General features: G+C 46.8%; 1 protein-coding gene across 1 annotated transcript in view; it reads left to right on the top strand.

Moving 5' to 3' along the window:
• The window catches only part of MGAT5B (alpha-1,6-mannosylglycoprotein 6-beta-N-acetylglucosaminyltransferase B), a 175,635-nt gene that overhangs the window by 5,876 nt on the left and 150,486 nt on the right, over positions 1-19,273 (top strand). The window contains exon 2 of the mRNA XM_024101714.3: positions 7,163-7,275. Within this exon, the coding sequence (XP_023957482.2) occupies positions 7,163-7,275 (113 nt within the window). The remainder of the gene's footprint in view (positions 1-7,162; positions 7,276-19,273) is intronic.

The raw sequence follows: 19,273 nt of genomic DNA, 5'->3' as shown, positions 1-19,273 counted from the left end.
TATGCCGGGGGGAGGGGACGAAGAGGAAAGGGGAAGGCTGCAGTGGATGAAAAGGGATAGATGATTAAAACCGCCCTCCAGCTGCAGCAGGGCATTCCTATTATTTTTGTTACTATTGTGCCTAGAGGCCTGTAGAACAGACATGTAGTAAGAGGGAGTCCCTCTTACCCTCTCAAGCTTACACACTCCATAGAAGAGACTGCTGTAAGAGAGGGAATCAGGAAAGTATTATTACCGTAGCTTACAAATGGGGAAACGACGCCCAGAGAGATGCCCAGATTCTCAGAGGTATTTAGGCTCCTCACTCCTGTGGATTTTAAAGAAATTTAGGGGCCTAAAAGTCTTTGAGGATCTGGGCCTAAGTGACTTGCCAAGGGTCATGCAGGAAGTCCATGGCAGAGTCCAGGACTGAACCCAAATCTCCTGAGGCCCATGGCAGTGCCCTAGCCACCAGGCCTCCCTTGGAAGAGTGCCATACCAATGGCTCCCCTATGTCCCTAGAACCTGAGGGCACACTCAGCCCTACCGTAAGCAGGCACCATTCCCATGGCTTTCAAAGGGAGTTTAGACCAAGGCTCAGCTTGGTTCCAAGAGGATAGCAAATCAATGTACACCCCCGCGAGTGCCGAATCTGCAGGAGTTATGCTCCTTTTTTGCATCTTACATGGTTGATCAGATCAGCTGTTGGCCAGGGTATAACATGTCTCATCTCTTACCATGCAGCTGAGTTTGGCCCTGGTAGTCCAGAGTACAGCTCTCCTCAGGTGCAGACAAAGAGGATTCGGAGATGGTTCAGATTGCCGCACTACTCTGCCAATGCACTTCAGTCCTGGTGCTTGCTTTTTCCCCTTCGGAACAAAGGTGGGCAGTCTAGAGGGAGTGAGCACAGCCCAGGAATTGGAAGAGGGCAGACAGCCCAGGAGATGTGCCAGATTAGTGCATCACATGGGCAGCCTTCACCATCTCGACCTAACCATCAAGGCCCTTCCCTCTCTTCCTTGACTGCATTGCTTTCCCTGCTCCCACTCTGCCAAGACGCTAGCCTTGACCACCTGCTGCCGCCTACAAGTGTCTTTGCATTTTCTTCCTCACCCCTTGTGCATGGAGCTCCCTTTCTGAGCTGACCCGATAGGCTGCTACCCTCTTTGCACAGAAATCCCTTCTCGAGGTCTGCTTCTATCAGAGTGCCTCCAGGAAAACAGCTGGGTTGAGAGGCAGCTGGGGAAAGTGAGTGGTTATAGAGCTAGAGCACATGTATGGGGGTATTTATCCATACAGGGTGGCCTTGTGATTGGAGCACTGGGCTGGGACTCGAGATATGGGTTCAGGTCTGAGCTCTTGGACAGTGGGCAAGCAGGGCCAACGAGAGGGGGGGGGAAGCAGGGAAAAATTACCGGGGCCCGGCAGTCCAGAAGGGGGCCCAGGGCCCGGCTTCCCCCCATTCTCTGCCCTGTTTAGCCAGTCCGCCCTTGCTGGGGGCCCGAAAATTTTTTTTCACCAGGGCCCGAACCGGCTCTTGGCGGCCCTGTGGGCAAGTCACATAGGCTGGGGTTTTCAAATAGGCCTCTAGGAGCTGGGCACCTAACACCCTTACTTTCCTTTAGGAATCCCAGCCTTAATCTGCCCTCTGCCTCAACTCCCTGTCTGCAAAATGGGGATAATAAATACCACTTCCCTACCACGTAGTGCTTTGTGAGGATAAAATTCATTGACACTGGAGAGATGCTATCATTATGGTGATAAGGGGCATATAAATTCCTAGGTGGAGATTTATAGACTGAAATATCTCATCAATTCTCTCTCCCCTTCATTATGTTAGTCATCAGCTTAGGTTGTAAACTTGCCTGTGTTTGTACAGAACTTAGCATGATGGGGCCCTCATCTAGGGAGGCCATTCGTCTGGCTTTATACCAGATAGTCCTGCTTTTCTGAGGTTCATCCCTCATCCAAGACTCAGACAGAACAGGGCATGAGTTTGTCCAATATAATAGCCATTGTAAGAGGCTATTAGCCAGGATGGGTAAGGAATGGTGTTCCTAGCCTCTGTTTGTCAGAGGGTGGAGATGGACGGCAGGAGAGAGATCACTTGATCATTATCTGTTAGGTTCACTCCCTCTGGGGCACCTGGCATTGGCCACTGTTGGTAGACAGGATACTGAGCTTGATGGACCTTTGGTCTGACCCAGTATGGCCATTCTCATGCTCTTATGACATCACTTTGAAGAGTGCACTGCTTCACCCCTGCCAGCATGATCTTGCATGTGGGTGGGTCCAATGTCATGTTGGTGCGGGGTGCGGTGGTATGCTCTTTGAAATGGCATCCTCTATGTGCCATGCATGCCAGGTCACACCAGCATTGGGCGCATGCCATTCCCAGAAGTACCAGTATATCTGGTATTCTGGGAACGTGTGAGTGACCACCCTACCCCTTTCCTCCTTCAGCTTTTCAGACACCCATAGTACTCCTAGTGATGAATGGCTGCTCAAACCATTCCCTTCTCTTGACTCAGCCTCCTCTGAGAACAGAAGCCAGTTTTCTTCTCTTTGGGACCCCAAACATCACGGGATCTCCAAAGCTCTTCCAGTCGGCCTCACTCCTTGATGGTCTGTCAGGATGGTCAAAAGTGACTTGGGGTGCCTCAAAGTCAATGGGAGCTGTGTCTCTAACTGAACTTTGTGCCTTTGAACATTCCCTGCTCACTATTTTAGCATCCAATTTGAGATGACATAAAGGGGCCTGATTCTCAGACAGGGCTGAACACCTGCCCTCGGCAAATGAGGCCCATTTAGGAGGTCAGTGGTTGGGCAAATCACTAGTCACTTCTGAAAATCTCCGCCACATTGATTGTATTCATGACGAGGCTCCCTAGTTTTCAATCCTTCACTCCCATCCTTGGGTCTCATTACAGAGGGTCAATTTTCTTTTTGTTGAAGCTTTTATTTAAACAAAAGATGGGTTTTTGACTAAATGGAAATTGGGATCACAGTAAATGAAAACCAAAGACCCAAAACGTTCAATTTTCAACAAATAAAAGACCAAAAAAATAGGCTTTTGGTTTTTCAGGAGTTTTAAATGAAAATTTCCCATTAAAAGTTTCAATGAACACTTTCTTCACAATCTTTGGTGGAAAATAAAATACATTTCCCAGCCAATTCTAGGTGTCTCGTTCTTCACTTCCCCACCCAATCTTGCTGCTTGAGTAAGGGTGCTGTCTACTGAGGAAAGTCTTTAACTCAAAGGAACTTGGAAGATGCTCAGTTTTTCTTTTATAACAATGCAGCTGCCACCCAAATAGATTCTGTGTTTTGACCTCTAATTCATCTCTTGAAGGGTATCAGGCTGGCTGCTGGAACTGGAATAATAGAGGAGAGATTTCACATCTCTGAAAATATAGAGTTGGCTTGAGAAAATGCTTTTTTATTTTTCTGTGCCACATACAACTTTTTAGTCCCACTGAGTATGTTCCATTTATCTAGTGGAGACAGGGACCTAGTTCCTTGCCAGTTAGAATAATGTCCACTTCAGCTCCCAGTCTACTCAGTGGAATGAATCAGGCAAAGAGGAAACAAGGCAATTGTGGTGCCTGAGGTGTTCATTTCAAATTTAGTTCAGCAGCTAGATTGTTGTGAATGGGAATGTCACCCTGTAAGCCTCGTGTCTTGCCTGTCCCCCAGACTGCAAAGCTGAGCACAATAGATAGTTCATGCAATTGATGGCAGCTTAGTTCCAAATAAAAATAGTATTTTATAGTCATTGTGCACAGCTGTGAATGTCTAAGGAAAGGTGCAAAGTCTCCTTTTCTGGAGTTTTTCTCAATATGAAAATCTGAGTATCTCAGAATTTATATTACGATAGCAGCTACAGACCTTGGCTGAGATCAGGGCGTATTGTGTTAGGCACTGTACAAATATATCCTAAGCAGAATTATTTGAATAACCTTTTTTGCTAGTAATTCTCAATAATAATAATAATTAATAATAAAACATTGTTTCAGGTCCAATGAAAAAAGAAATGTTGGTCAAATCAAAAGGTTAAAAACATTGTTTCAGTTGAGCAAAACCACTGCATTTAGTTTTTGAACACTTTTTGTTAATGTTGTTTTTAAAAACAAATAAAGGAAATTTCAGAACGACTTTGTTTTGAATAAGAAAACCATAATGTTTCATTTTGATAATACTGAAACAATGTTTTGGAATTTTTAAAACATTATTTTAGTTTAAAAAAAATTGTGAAATCAGTACAAGTTCATGAAATGTTCAAGTGTCACCCAATCTGCATTTTTACCAGAAAAAGGTTTGGGGGAGAAACTTTTGTCCAGTTTTGATGAGCGACAACCCTTGCACCAAAAAGCTGACATCTCACTAGCTAGGACACTCAAATGGTAGGAGGGGAACCAGAGGCACAGAGAGGCAACACTGCTCAATAGCAGAGCCAAGATTAGAACTCTGGTCTGTTAGGTTGGTGCCCTTGTTACCTGTCAGTTCTGTTTTCTTGGGGAACCAGGGCACAGTATCCAGCCTGTCTGACTCACAAAGGACCCCCCGGCCCCCAGCCTCTGCTTGAACCAAAACCGATCAGAAGAAAGACTTACAAAAAGCAGTGAAAAGGCAATGGGGGACACACCTAAACCCTTCTGGACAAGGGTGACAGGATTAAGGCAACTCCCCTAGCCTCATTCACATCGAAGACAGGACAGGGAGGCATCTCCATTAGCATACAGAATGGAGAACAGAGATTCCAAGGCAAGAACCGCACTGAACTCTGGGACCAGAAAAGCAGGGAAGCACTGCATGGTGGGGGATCTCTGCTCCAGATGTTAATGAACCCACGCCTGCACATACCCAGCTCAGTAGTTATCAGACCAATTCTAGTAATAAATCCTTTATTGGTATCCAAAATACTGAAGCTGCCTAATTGCACTGTGAGCTCCCTCGAAGGAACGCCGCCCATAGCCAGGAATGATCAGTTCCTGTTGTCTAGCCTGAACAAAACAACTTTGGTACATTCCCTTGAGCCCCCAGTTTACTCATTAACAAATCTAGTGTTCTCCCTTGAACCATTGTTGTTTCCCTACAAAAAGCCCCTACCCATGCTCAAGTAAGTGTTCTGATGCCTGGATCCAAAATCTGCATCCGTTCCACTGGGACTTCATCTTCTCCTGACTGATCATGCTGGGGGCTCTGCCAGCAGTCCAGACCCTCAGCTACCACCACCACCGGGGAACCTCGACCGGTTCAAGGTTCATGGAGTGGTGAGAATCCATCTCTCTCTCTCTCTCTCTCTTTTTTCTACTCTAGGTATAGCTTTCTAACCCTGACATGTGTGATCAGTTGTAGTTTTCTAAACCTGACTTTTGTAATCAAATGTAAGCTAGATTTAATATTGTAACTGTTTTGTTTGTTTGGGTCTCCTTGTACGATTATTACCTGGCAATAACTAACTTTTATGGTTAAGCTGGTTGCTTCCCTCCCTCTCTCTCTCTCTCTCTCTCTCTCTCTCATGTTTTTGGCTTCCCTATTTGCTGTGCAGCAACGCTCCTTTTACCTAAGCTAAAGATCCCTGCAGCGCCCAAAAATCCTGTGGGGTTTGCTTATCAAGTGCATTACTACCAGAACAACTGTAACATGAAAGTGGGGATAGGGACGTGCTGAACCTGTGGCATATGCGGGTGGCAGCTTGAAAGTGCGGCTCAACCCAGCCGGCTCAGGTGTACTCTATTCCAGTGCGGTGCCTGTGGCATATAAGGGTGACAGCTTGGAAGTGCTGCTCAACCCAGCCTGCTGAGTCCAGGGACATATAAGGGGTCAGCTTGGGAATGCTGATTGATCCAGTCCGCTCAGAGGTGCTCTGTTAATGTGTGTGTGTTCGTCTCATTCTGGGGCTGGACGAACCCAGCCCTGGGGAACCTAGGTCCTGCAGGATAGCTCCATTGGGAGGGAACTTGCAGAAGGGAGAAGTAGAGCTCCGTATGAGAACACAAGCAGTACATTGATAGAATTACAGAAACCCGCCCCAGAAGAGTATCCCTAATAAATGAGCATACCCCAAAGTAACGGGCAAATCTGGTAACACCCTATCCTGTGGACCATGCTGCCTCTCATTAATATATAATGTAAGCATTTGTACAGTGCTCATCAACACCTTTTAACAGGGGTGCTGGATGGCTAAGGCTTTGGGAATAGAAAGTGAAGCCTTTCACCTCTAGTTTATTAGCTCAAATTGTATTGGCTGGACAGATTCCCCTAGGGAGGAGAGAGAAAGGGAATAACAGTGGACAACTATGCAAAATGGGACAAAGGGACAGCCAATGAAATTACAAGGCAATACATTTAAGAGTGATCATACATAACACATAATCACCCTGTGGAACTCACTGCTACAAGATATCACTGAGGCCACGCACTAGGATTCAGTAGAGGATGGATAATAATGAGAGCATCCACAGGGTCATTAGAGGCAACATATCTACAAGGGATATCAGCCCTCATGCTTCAGGGCATAAGCCAACCATAAAGAGCTCGATCGACAAAGAGATTTAAATGCCGCACTGCCACTTGAGGTGCCTAGGTCCAAAATTTAGATCTTCAGAACCCCCACTTGGCTACTAGCTAACCCAGTAGGCACTTACGCTCTGTTGGTGCTTTTGTTTCTGTCAGTAAAGTCTCCTAGGCACCAAAATTTCTGCTAGGTGGCATACTCAAAGCCACCTAAGTCTTGACAGCAATGAGCTGTTCAGTGCCTAGTGCACCTCTAAGCCTGGCCGGCTGCTGGACAAGATGGACCATTGGTCTGATCTGGCTTGGTATTTCCTCAACACTGGTGACTTGGCCAATCCTCTTTGAATGGCCAAGAGGACCAGGATTAAGAATCAGTTGCTGAGGGTTAGAGTTCAGGTACACGGCACGATGGCCCATTCCACCTCTCAATGCCCGCCCCCCCCTTTTTTTCTCATACTGACTTTTCAGTAAGAAAAGTCGGTGCAAGTGAGCTCTCGAGGGGGTGTTGGGTGGAGGGGGTTTTGCTGAGAATCAGACCACAGGACTTGTGGGCCTGTGAGTGAAGAGACCCATATCTTACTAGTAACTGGTGGGACAACCTGTTTAGCAGAGAAGCCATTACTGATTGTGTCTCACCTTATCTTTTCTTTTTCTCTTCCCTCAGGATATTTGTGCTGGGCATTGGATTTTTCACCCTGTGCTTCTTAATGACATCTTTGGGAGGCCAGTTTTCAGCCAAAAGACTGGGAGACTCTCCCTTCACCATCAGAACCGAAGGTAACTGTCATTTTAACTGTTTTGAAAACTATTTTAAAAGAGGAGAACTTGTGCTGCTTTTTGCTCCTTGTGACTAGTATGGGAATAAATGCTTCTTCTGGGATAATGAGTCCAGGGAAGTGGTAGTGCACTAGTCAATGTCTGTCTGTTGCTGCTTCCTGCTAGAGTATGACAGACCTACCCATGTCTAATAGCTCCCTCTACTGGCTTACTGGGTAGGGGCCTGTGTTTCTAGAGCCATAGATCTTGAATTGGTTGAAATGCTAAGTGTATGGGCTGCTTGACTATTTCCATTCAACTCTTTGTCATTACACGCTCCATAAACAAGGAGGGCAGAGAGGGAGGAAATCAGATGGAGACTGGCATTTTCGCAAAGCCTTCTCGAGAACATTACCAAGTGTATGGAGGGGGATGTAAACCATGAAGCTCTAGCAGTGTTTGGTGCAAGGCATTGTGATGGCACCTGGTATATAGAGAACCTGGGTGATCTGAATGCAAGGGGCTAGATTCTCAGTTGACATATGCTGGTATAGCTCCACTGACTGTGTCAGCTCACAGCACCGGAGCCTCTGGCTCAGGGCTGTGGAAGGCTTTGTGGTTGTAGACAGGTTTGGTCTCCAGGGAGTGGAAGTGTGGCGAGTGACCTTTTTGCCAATTTTTTTGTCTCAAAAGGAGACACTATGATGGGAAACTAGGGGATCAACTGTGTGTGTGTTACGTTTTAATACCCATAAAAGTACTCTATAGAGGATGGAGAGGGAATAGTCAAAGGGTTCTGATTCTAATGGAGAAGCTAATTGGGAGAAATGTTGCACAAGGGCAGATCCTAGGATTGAAGGGATGTAACCTGTTCCCTTCTTTTCCTCACCCCTGTGTATTCCTGACACTTCCAACCTCTGGTTGCCTCCTGCCCTGATCCACCCTCCACTCCCTACCCAGGCTGTGTAGGGATCCTGCTCATCTGTTTGTGGGGTGAGTTCTTGTTGCCCCTATTCACCTCCCATAATGGACTGAGGGGTCAGGAGATGGGGCTGCAGTGCAGCAGAAATGTGGGAGGATGGAGAGAGAACTGGGTGCTGGATGGGACCGCGGATGGGGAGTTGAGGATGGTGCATGTTGTTAGTGCTGTGGCATGTTGCTGGTGCTGCAGAGTTGTTAATGCTGCTATTCTTGGAGCTCCAGTGTTAGCCACACCAGCAGAGTGCACAGCATGTTGATTCAGCAGACCTCGGTGCTGTTTAGAAAAACCACAGGCTTGGATCAGTGACGAAGGTGCTCGGCCAGGTTTATTGTCCGCAAAGCACGGTACTAGCGCCCTGTCCAGTAGCTCATAGGGACACTAACACATGTGCCTGATACAAGGTAAGGGCTCAGTCAGCAAACAGGATACTGTCCCCTCAGCAGATGTATGCTCCTCCCATGACTTCTCCTTTTATACATTGATACAAATAAGGGACATATTATGCTCCATGTTGTTTGTTATCACCCTGGTATCTTGTACCTGCTAGTTCAAACAAAACTTCCTCATCCATTATCCTGTCATCCCATTCTTATTTTACAAAGGGTCGGTGTGTTCCTGTATAATCTCATGGGAATTTGTGTATGTGATTATTTGAGAACTCTGGGTGTTCTTGTACCATCCTCTCTGGTTAGATGCGCTTACTTGGTTAGCCAATACCTGGTGTTACTCTACTGACATGGCCTACTTTGCTTCATACTCTTAGTTTATGCCTAGGGCTCCAGCAAGGCCTACATGCACTAACTAGTGGGATGAGCGTGTGGTGGCGGTACTATGTAGCAGGCCACACTCCAGAAGCCTTGATCCACTAAAATCTATTGGTGACATCAGTGGGGGTTTTGCTACAGTAAAGAGTGTAGCAGGAGCTTCAGACAGGGGGACAGGTGGGCAGACAGTGCTAGCTTATATGATACATGTCGTCATCCCCGTGAAAGGGCCAATCGGCATTTCCTAAGTAGAAATATCCTGCCCTCATGACCACTGATCAACTAATGAGAGTTTGTTCTGATGGTGTGCGTAGGGTTGCCAGGTGTCTGGTTTTTGACCGGAATGCACGGTCGAAAAGAGACCCTGGCGCAGTGCAGACCAGGCCGTTAAAAGTCCAGTTGGCAGCGCAGCAGGGGCCCAGGGCTAAGGCAGGCTCCCTACCTGCGCTGCCTCCGTGCTGCCTCCGGAAGCGGCCGCCAGGTCCCTGCGGCTCGTAGGTGCTGGGGTGGCCAGGCCCCAGTGTCAGCTCTGCAGCTGTCATTGGCGGGGCGGGGGTGTTTGGCTTTGTGTGATTAGAAAGTTAGCAACCCTATGTGTGCGTTGTATTTGAGTATTGTCACTCAGTACTACTTGCTGAATGGAGTTTCTGCTGGACCTTTCTGAAGTCCATCACAGAGAATGCTCCAGGTTGCTCAGGTCATTGAATTTAGCTCTGGATAAAAAACAGCTGCTTGTTTGTTTTGTTCCAATTTACCTCTGGACAATTAAGTACTTTGGGTCCAAAGGAAATAGCAGGGAAAGGAGAACTTTTCAAGAGAGGTGGCCCAATCCAGAGCCTGGGATGTCAGGCCAGAAGACAGTCCTGGAGCAAAGGAAAGACACTCCCCTCTCACACACACATGCTCTCTCCCAGCTGTGGTGATAAACACATCACCCCCTGATTAATTGAGTGAGGGGGGCCTCAGACTAAAATCCCCCATTTCAGCCAGGAGTCTAAGTGATGAAGGATAGAGGGAGAGGTAGCAGCACCTGGACTAAATGCAGCCGGGGGCCTACCTCGCTTGCAGAAGCCCCTGAGGCAGAAAGTCAGTGTGGGGAGGAGAAGTGGGACTTGGCCATGGCCTCTCCGCTGCAGAGAGCTCCGCACAACCCTGGGCTGGGGAGTGGGCGTGGCTAGGGTATCCCTGTACTAATCAAAGCGCACCTTCTCCCCCTCAAAAAATCAGGGCTCCTGGACCAGATCCCCAGCTGGTGTAAACAGGGCTGCCCAGAGGATTCAGGGGGCCTGGGGCAAAGCAATTTCGGGGCCCCTTCCATAAAAAAAAGTTGCAATACTATAGAATACTATATTCTCGTGGGGGCCCCTGTGGGGCCCGGGGCCTAGGGCAAATTGCCCCACTTGCCGCCCCTCCCCCCCCGGGTGGTCCTGGGTGTAAATCAGAGTCACGCTTTCAAAGTCAGTGGAGCTCCAGTGATCTACAGCTGAGGAGCTGGTCCCCTGGTGAAATCTAAATCTGCCTCTGTACAGCAGAAAACAGTGCAGGAGGGAGGGAGGCAGCAGTACCGCAGACTGCGCTCCCCTGCCTTGAGCTCCCCACTAGGTCATCTGGGGATTAGCAGGTGCAGGGAAGCATCAGTGACATCGCCTTACACCATCTGGGCTGAATTTGGCCCATTGCCCCTGCTGTGATGAGATTCACTGTGTCTTTTCCCTCTCAGCATTTCCAGCATTTGAATCATCATGTGCTGAAGCCGAGCAAAAAAGAAAACACAAATAATATCCCTTTCCCTTTGTTTGCTGTGTAAAATGACACAACAACGCTTCCTCCCTGGGAGAGCTGATTAAAGTGGCGTTCTGCATGCCAGCCCAGCTATGGGGGAGAAGAGTCTCCCCTGGGGATGAAGTTGCTAAAGTGAGATGGATTAAATCTTCTCCAGAGCTCCTTGTACTCCTTCCAGGATTAAATCTGTCTCTTGGGTCAATTGAAGAGGTCGTCCTGTTAGTTGCATTTGTATAGAGGGGCTAGGGAGATGGCTTCTAAAACTCTGCCGGTGCCGGTAAACTGCTTAGTTGACTTCAAAAGAGATTAACATGTAATTCTGCCTTTGGCGCTTGTCTTGGTTTTCTCCCTGGCAGATAGAGTACAAAGGAGTTTTTGTTTCTCCCCACCCCCTTCATAATTGTTCCCATCATGAACGCCGTTAAGTCTGTTCTCCCAGGGATTAGTGTTTACTTGGCTGGTGGTAGCCTGAGCAATAGAACGCTGGGTGATCAGTGCCTTCCCCTTCTGTCTTGCACGTTTCACTGAAGTCAAGTTGTCTCCCTTTAGAGACAGACCCATGTTTCCTGCAGGTGGGTGTGAGCATGTCATGTGGTCACTAGCCATGTAGTGGCCTTTGTAACAATAACCGCTGGAGTCAGAGTACACTCTTGTCGGCAGCTGCTGCGTGACTGATTTTTTCCCCCCAGCAAGACTTCTCTTCCAAGCACCTTAACCCATTTGGGATGCACCTTCCAGGCAAAGTAGCGAAAAGTGTTATATTTAAACACCGGTTCTAGCAGGGTCCCTCATTCAACAGACTGGCAGCCTCAGCCATCCCAGCTTAGTCTGATCACCAGCTGCCTAGACTCCTTAGTCACAATAAGGCTTCTTTGTGCCACTCTAACAGCTAACCTGTGGGTCTGTTTACATGGAGGAAAAAGGTGTGGTCTTAATGTGGGTTCAAATCACAGTGAAGACATGGCAGCTTGGGTTAGCAGCTAGAATGCAATCCCCGGTTCCCCTATAGGCTTGAACCAAGCTGCTAACCCGAGTTAAAAGCTGAGTTGCTGTGTCTTCACAGCTATTTTAACCAATTAGCTAACTGGTGTCAGCTAAGGAAAGTTAAGAACACACCTTCTTTTGCAGTGTGGACACACCCTAAGTTGCTAGCTGGGGATTCTTCTCTGCAGCCTTGAAGTATCAGCTCCTGGAGGCTGCTGCAGGTGTTTGTAAATTAAAGCAACCTTCAAACTCTGAACTGACTCCCTGCAGCCCTTGGGTTGGAGAAGTGCAGAGGTGATGTGAAGTGTCCCCCGTCCTACAACCAGCACAGCTGAAAACAAGTCGGTTCGGCAGTAAAGGAAATTCAGCCCTGGGCAGCTGGCCATGTACCACTTAAGTCTCCCATAGCTCCTCGGGTGGCTGTAATTGGCTTAGTGACTGTATGGTAAGGAACTGATCACTGCTTCATCTTCAGGATGAGAGAAACTCAAGTCCACCCCCTTCTTCCTTCCCTTTCTACAATACACCTCAACCCACGGAGTTTGTTCTCTGGGCCAAATTCTATTCTTGGTTACATCAGTGTAGAACCATAGGGCCTTCCTAGACTTGAATGAAATGACCTCCAGTTTATACCATTAAACCTGGGAGAAGAATTTGGTGTAATAAATTCAACAGGCCCTCTGCCGGACCATTTCCTAGGAGCCCATGGCACAGCCCTTCTCTGGAGAGGGTCATTTCAAAGATTCTAGCAGATGAAGTGAGGGAAAATGCTCAGTCATGAGCCTTAATCCTCCTCTTGCTAGCACCATTTTTGCACTGGTGTTAACCCTCTGGACTTCAGTAGAGTTAATCCTGAGTTACACTTGTGCTGGATGTCACGGAGTCACCGGGGCGATGCTCTGGACCGGCTCTGTATGAAGCCAGTCAGGACTCTGGGGGAGCCTCCTCTCTCTGAGCACACTGTCGCCAGGGCAAGAAGCTTACACCGCTTCGGCCTTCCTGGGTCTGACCTCGGAGCATTCAGCATCCCCTTCCACACCATGCGCTTCCCGCAGCGAGTCTGCCCAGGCGGGGCTACTGGGAAAGCCAGAGGGCCCTGCACCCCAACTCTGCAGTCAGCAGTGACTCTCAGCCAGCGTTGTAAAACAGAAGGTTTATTAGTCAACAGGTACACAGCGTAGAGCAGAGCTTGCTCGCACAGAAACCAGTGACTTTCAGCAAAGTCTATCTTGGGGGGACCCCAGGCCAGACACCCTGGACTCCCCCCTCTCCAAGTCCCAGACAGGAGACTGTCCTGGACCCCGCTGCCTGGCCTCTGCAACACCCCTTGCTCCTCCTCCGGTCTTTGTCTTGCTTCCTGGCAAAGTGTCACCTGGTCGCCTCCCCCTCCTGGGTCTCAGGTTACGAAGGGCATCGGCCATACCTTACGAGCAGGCAGCTGGGCAACCTCACCTGCTCTGAGGGCTTCAGCAAAAGTCACACACCCAATTCCCACTATGTAGGCATTGGTGCAGTATACAGGGAAACTGAGGTACACACAGTATTAGTATAGGATAGTAAGCTTCACATGCAACAAAACAAGGTGAAAAACTTCACTTCATCACACTGGGTCACCATCAAACCCTGGGGCTTAAGTGGTGAATCTTCCATGGGCTCTTTGTATAGGGACAAACTTACCCACAATCTGTTGGGTGGCTTTTATTGTAATGGTCCAATTTTCTTGTAGCTGCAGGTAGGAAGAGATGAAGATTTGCTCCCCTTTCCTGTATCTGGGAGAAGCAGTGAATGTTGACTCTGATGGAAATTGTCAATCGTAATCCACTCTTATATCCCTGGGTCTTAGTTCTGTAGCTCTGTCTAGGAAAGTTATCACCTAATTAGAAAGCTCAGTAAAGAATTCAACATAAAGTTTTTCTTCACTGGTTGAGACTTGCTTTTGGTTTTCTCCATCAGTTGTAGAGCTTGTGGAGGAACTGCAGATCAGAAATGAGAGTCCCTACTGGCTCAAATTAACAGTAACTTTTCCTGCAGCTTTCAGGTGGGTGATAGTGGAGAAAGAACTACTTGAAAGGAACTCAGAGACTCAGGGCCAAATGTTTTTTTCATTCTAGGACTGGAAGGGACCTCGAGAGGTCATCGAGTCCAGTCCCCTGCCCTCATGGCAGGACCAAATACTGTCTAGACCATCCCTGATAGACATTTATCTAACCTACTCTTAAACATCTCCAGAGATGGAGATTTCACAACCTCCCTAGGCAATTTATTCCAGTGTTTAACCACCCTGACAGTTAGGAACTTTTTCCTAATGTCCAACCTAAACCTCCAGTTGCTGCAGTTTAAGCCCATTGCTTCTTGTTCTCTCCTTAGAGGCTAAGATGAACAAGTTTTCTCCCTCCTCCTTATGACACCCTTTTAGATACCTGAAGCTATCATGTCCCCTCTCAGTCTTCTCTTTTCCAAACTAAACAAACCCAATTCTTTCAGCCTTCCTTCATAGGTCATGTTCTCTAGACCTTTAATTATTCTTGTTGCTCTTCTCTGGACCCTCTCCAATTTCTCCACATCTTTCTTGAAATGCGGTGCCCAGAACTGGACACAATATTCCAGTTGAGGCCTAACCAGCGCAGAGTAGAGCAGAAGAATGACTTCTCGTGTCTTGCTCACAACACACGTGTTAATGTATCCCAGAATCATGTTTGCTTTTTTTGCAATAGCATCACACTGTTGACTTATATTTAGCTTGTGGTCCACTATAACCCCTAGATCCCTTTCTGTCGTACTCCTTCCTAGACAGTCTCTTCCCATTCTGTATGTGTGAAACTGATTGTTCCTTCCTAAGTGGAGCACTGTTTACCTCAGACCATTTCTCCAGTTTGTCCAGATCATTTTGAATTATGACCCTATCCTTCAAAGCGGTTGCAATCCCTTCCAGTTTGGTATCATCTCCAAACTTAATAAGCGTACTTTCTATGCCAATATCTAAGTCATTGACGAAGATATTGAACAGCAGTGTAAACTCACTGAAGTCAATAGGCTTACTTCGGCTTTATGTCATGTAATTTGGAGCATAATTAAGCCCCCTCCCTCTGTTGACTTCTTTCTAGTGTATTGATTGTGGACGTGGTTGTCTCCCTATTTCTCTTGTTTGAGAGGTTGCAATGTGTACAGAATTTCATAAACAAAAGCTTTTCCAGTGTATGAATGAATCTCTTTGGTGAGGACCTGACCGTCAGAAGTGGCCTCTGATTTTTGTTCCCAGGACTTGTCAGGCACAAGTAATTCAGGGATGCATTTCATAGGGCTCAGATATTTTCTTCTATTCATGTTCTTGTACTGTGCCCATCACCATGGTACCTGATGCCTAAATATCTAACTAGGTGACTGCGCCTGGAGATAAGGGAGCTGGGCACAGTGCTGCTATGCCAACACCAATGGCTATTTGCCCCTGCAAAACTCCATGTGGGCACAAAATGCAGTAACTCAGTGGGAGGCTGACCCTTTCGAAAACTGGGGCTTGATTCTGAAGCTGCTTTTGCTGGCTTTGCAGTAGGGTAATTCTGCTGAGCTTGGAGTTATCCGTGATTTCCACCAATGCCTGTAGGGCCAGAATCAGGTCCTGTGGTATATGACTTCTGCAGTTCATGTAGAGTTCAGAGAGAGGGCCTGTATGCGCATGAGGAGTGATGGATTATTAAGAGCGCATTTAATGTAAAGAGGGTTGACCATAACAGAAATGGATACATATCTCATTACAGTTTTATCAAGCCTCAACAGATATTCAATTAACATGCATTACGGATCCCAATGAGATACCACTAGTTGCAACACTTGCTGTAAGTGCAAAATGATTCTCTGAAGCCAAGTGCAAAGAGGTGTGTTAATGTCACTGGCCTTGTAAGCGGCACCCCAGCAATTTGCACCTTCACAGAACCATAGAAATGTAGGGCTTAAAAGGATCCCAAGAGGTCGTCGAGTCCAGTCCCCTGTGCTGAGTAAACCTCAGGACCAAGTAACCTGACAGGTGTTTTTGTCCAATCTGTTCTCAAAAACCTCCAATGATGGGGATTCCACAACCTCCCTTGGAAGTCTATGAATTGCTTAGCTACCCTTATTGTACGAGTTTTTCCTAATAGCCAACCTAAATCTCCCTTGCTGCAGATTAAGCTCATTATTACTACTTCATATCCACTGTAGGTAGGACAGCAATTGATCTCCATCCTCTTGATAACATCCCTTAACATATTTGAAGACTGTTATCTGCTCCCCTTTGTCTCTTCTCAGTGACCCATTACTCTTCAACAGCAATAACTACTCCTCGAGTACGGTCTGTCAATCATTTGGGTACCCACCTGATAGTAATTTTGAGAGAAGTGAAATGGAGTTTTTTGGCTTGCCAGCTGCTCACCTGGAAGGCTTTTGAACTCGTTAGGAGCCTTCCAGGTAGGCTGCGAGGGAGCCATCATTTCGATTTTCCCCGATGGAAAAGTCATTCCTACACACAATTCCTGACTAGCTGCATTAATTACTGCTGGCCCTTGTAGAGTGCAGTTCCTGTCCTTCTAACAACATTGGATTGATGTATTAACTCATCTAAGCCCTGATTCAGTAAAAGGCTCAAGCACATGTTGAACCAGGCCCCTAGCGTCTGATCCAGAGAAGCGCGGAGCACCACTAGTTCCCATGGACTTCAATGGGTTTTTTTGCCTGAATGAGGAGTGCAGAGTAAGGTACCTGGTGCTTTTCTTCTCCACGTTTGCTCATTAAAGTTCCTGATTTAATGGGCCCTTCAGAGATGCTCATTATAGATTTATAACTATTGTATTTAATTGAGCAGCAGCCCCACCTCCAAATACGCTGGGGTCTGTGTTGCTTTATAAATAAAATGATGGTTGTGTGTGTTCAGGTTTGCCCATTACGTATCTAATACATGTCTGTTCGATAACAAGGCTTGATCCTACAATCCTTAATCACATGAGCAAACCTTATTCACATAGTCATTTTCTTGGGCCCTATCCTGCAGACACATATGCATGTACAGAACTCTTACTTTGTGTTCAATGAGTAAATGTATTGATGGGCTTAGCTGTTTGCAGTATTAGGACCACTGTCATGACCCATGTCAGTGAGGGGTGCAGGATCAGACCTTATGTTGGTTTTAAGTAAATTGTTAGGGTGAAATCCTGGCCCCATTGAAGTATGAGAGAAATCCCATTAGTGAGGTCAGGATTTAACCCCAGGATTTAATTAAAATACAATACTTGCCATAGAAATCTAGGCTGAGATTTTTAAAAGCCTCCTAAGTAGGGTAACCAGATAGCAACTGTGAAAAAACGGGACGGGGGTGGGGGGGTAATAGGCACCTGTATAAGAAAAAGTCCTCAAAACAGGAGTGTCCCTATAAAAACGGGACATCTGGTCTCCCTACTTCTAAGAGATTTGCACACCGAAGTCCAGCTGGGTATCTATTTCCTCAAAGCAACTGTGAAAATCGCAGCCTTAAGTTAAATCATGGAGCATTATAGTAGAGCTTGGGACTGGACGCTTCCCCCTCATAAAGATTGCCATCCTAGTCACACACTGCCATCCGGTGCGAGCTGAGAGTCTGTGTGGGAGCTGCTGAAGGCAGAGGGGGTGAAAAGGGTGAAATGAAGTAGCTGGAGGAAGTGTCAGAAAATGCTTCAGACTCACCTCAAAGCCTCCTCGGCTTCAGAGCCATCTGAACAGCAAATCAAACCTTAAACGAAGAGAGAAATGCGGCAGAAGAAGGGAAGCGGAAAAATAGACTGTTGCAGTCCTCCAGTTAATTCTGTTGACTTTATAATGTCCTCTTCTAGGCGGTTCTCGCTAAGAACCATGAGCTTGTCCCATGTGCCAATAATCAGTCTTCAGAGGGATTCTACTCTTGATGATCTGAAACAGCAGCGACTTTGTTGCTTTTTTCTAAAAACACCTTCTGAAATGCAAGTTATTTTCTCCTAATCCTCAGCTTGGAATAAACACTGGGAGCTTCCTTTGTTTTGAAATGGTCACTGAGAGAATTGGTTCTGCAAACAAAAAAAAGAAAACAATCAAAATTTTGCATATAGATGACACTTTGGGAATGGTCCTAGACATGAGAGTCTTAATTTTCCCCCCTTGTAACTTAAAATGTGTGAGGTTTTTGTTTTTGTCCCTCCCACCCCCTGAGTCTATTTTTGTCTTTTGCTGTTCTACCATTGGGAAAAGCTGTCTCGGGGCAGAGTTTTTGCCTTAAAACAAAAAATATCATTTAACGATCTGAGATAATTGCAAGAGCTCAAACTGTTGTTGATCAGGGTAGTCATTAGAATTCCATCTGCCTTCTCTGGCATCAGGACTTTGCCCTTTGCAGGTGCTGTCTCTTGTTTTCAATTGCAATGTATAATTAGCTGGTGGAACTCGCCGCTACAGGATGTTATCAGAGTTAAATAGTAAGTTTTAAAAAATGAAGAGATATGGATCAGAATATCATCTGTGTGACAGGGTCCCTGAGGTGCAACCTGGAACTGGTGTACTGCTGAGCCCTCTGTCCCACCAGCCTGGGCTCCCTCTCACCCTGTGATGCTGTGACAAGCAGCAAACCTCTGGCAGGTACTGCACTTACACAGACATCCACAGGCAGGGACACACCCAACTGAGTTACATGGGTAAATGCTTCTCCCAGCGACTCAAGAACTAACAATAGAGAGGTGCCAGCCATTTCCCCCCCCCCCACCTCCCCAGCTTTGCACCCCTGGCCTATACCGTCTTGCGCTGGTCAGAAGCCTGACCAGGGTAAGTGTATTACCCAGTCCGCCCCCTCTCAACGTGGAGAGCACATGCACCAGCCTTTGTACCTGAGCTGAGATTTCCCAAGCATATCAGCCTAACTACACTGTTTTAAGTAAAGTATAAAACAGATTTATTAACTACAGAAAGATAGATTTTAAGTGATTATAAGTGGTAGGCATAAAAGATAGCAGTATTTAGATCAACAGTTTTCTCACCCCACTGGATGTTACAGTTCGTAATATACAGACTTTTCCCCTGAAGCCTGGAGCAGACTCCTCAGATGAAATCTTTGTCTTCTCAGCATTCTTGATGTTGCCAGCATAGATGGGAGAGGAGAAAGGCCAAGACATGCTGCAACTCTTCCTTATTTTATACCCTCCATCCATGTGCCTGGAAGACACTTGCCCAGACATGTCCTGGTGGGCTTTGCTGAGTCATAGTGATCGAGTAAACCCCAGTGTCTGGACTTGAGCAGCTGTCATTGAATTGTAAATCCCTTGATTACAACTCCCCTGCTGACTTAATGGTCGTGGAGCACCCTCCTGGGCGGGGGTCCTTTGTATGTCACTAGCAAACTTACAGCATATTTCAGTAACAGCCATACAGCAAAATCTCATAACGTTATACACATTAATGATACACATATTTGGACAGAACAGCGGGTTTCAGCATATCATGACCTTTCATATGATACTTGACATGGCATGCTTTGTATGAA

The sequence above is a fragment of the Chrysemys picta genome, chromosome 12, assembly GCF_011386835.1.
Source record: "Chrysemys picta bellii isolate R12L10 chromosome 12, ASM1138683v2, whole genome shotgun sequence".
Taxonomy (NCBI): Eukaryota; Metazoa; Chordata; order Testudines; family Emydidae; genus Chrysemys; species Chrysemys picta.
Note: the sequence above shows the minus strand (reverse complement) of the source record. Positions and strands in the feature narration are given on the sequence as shown.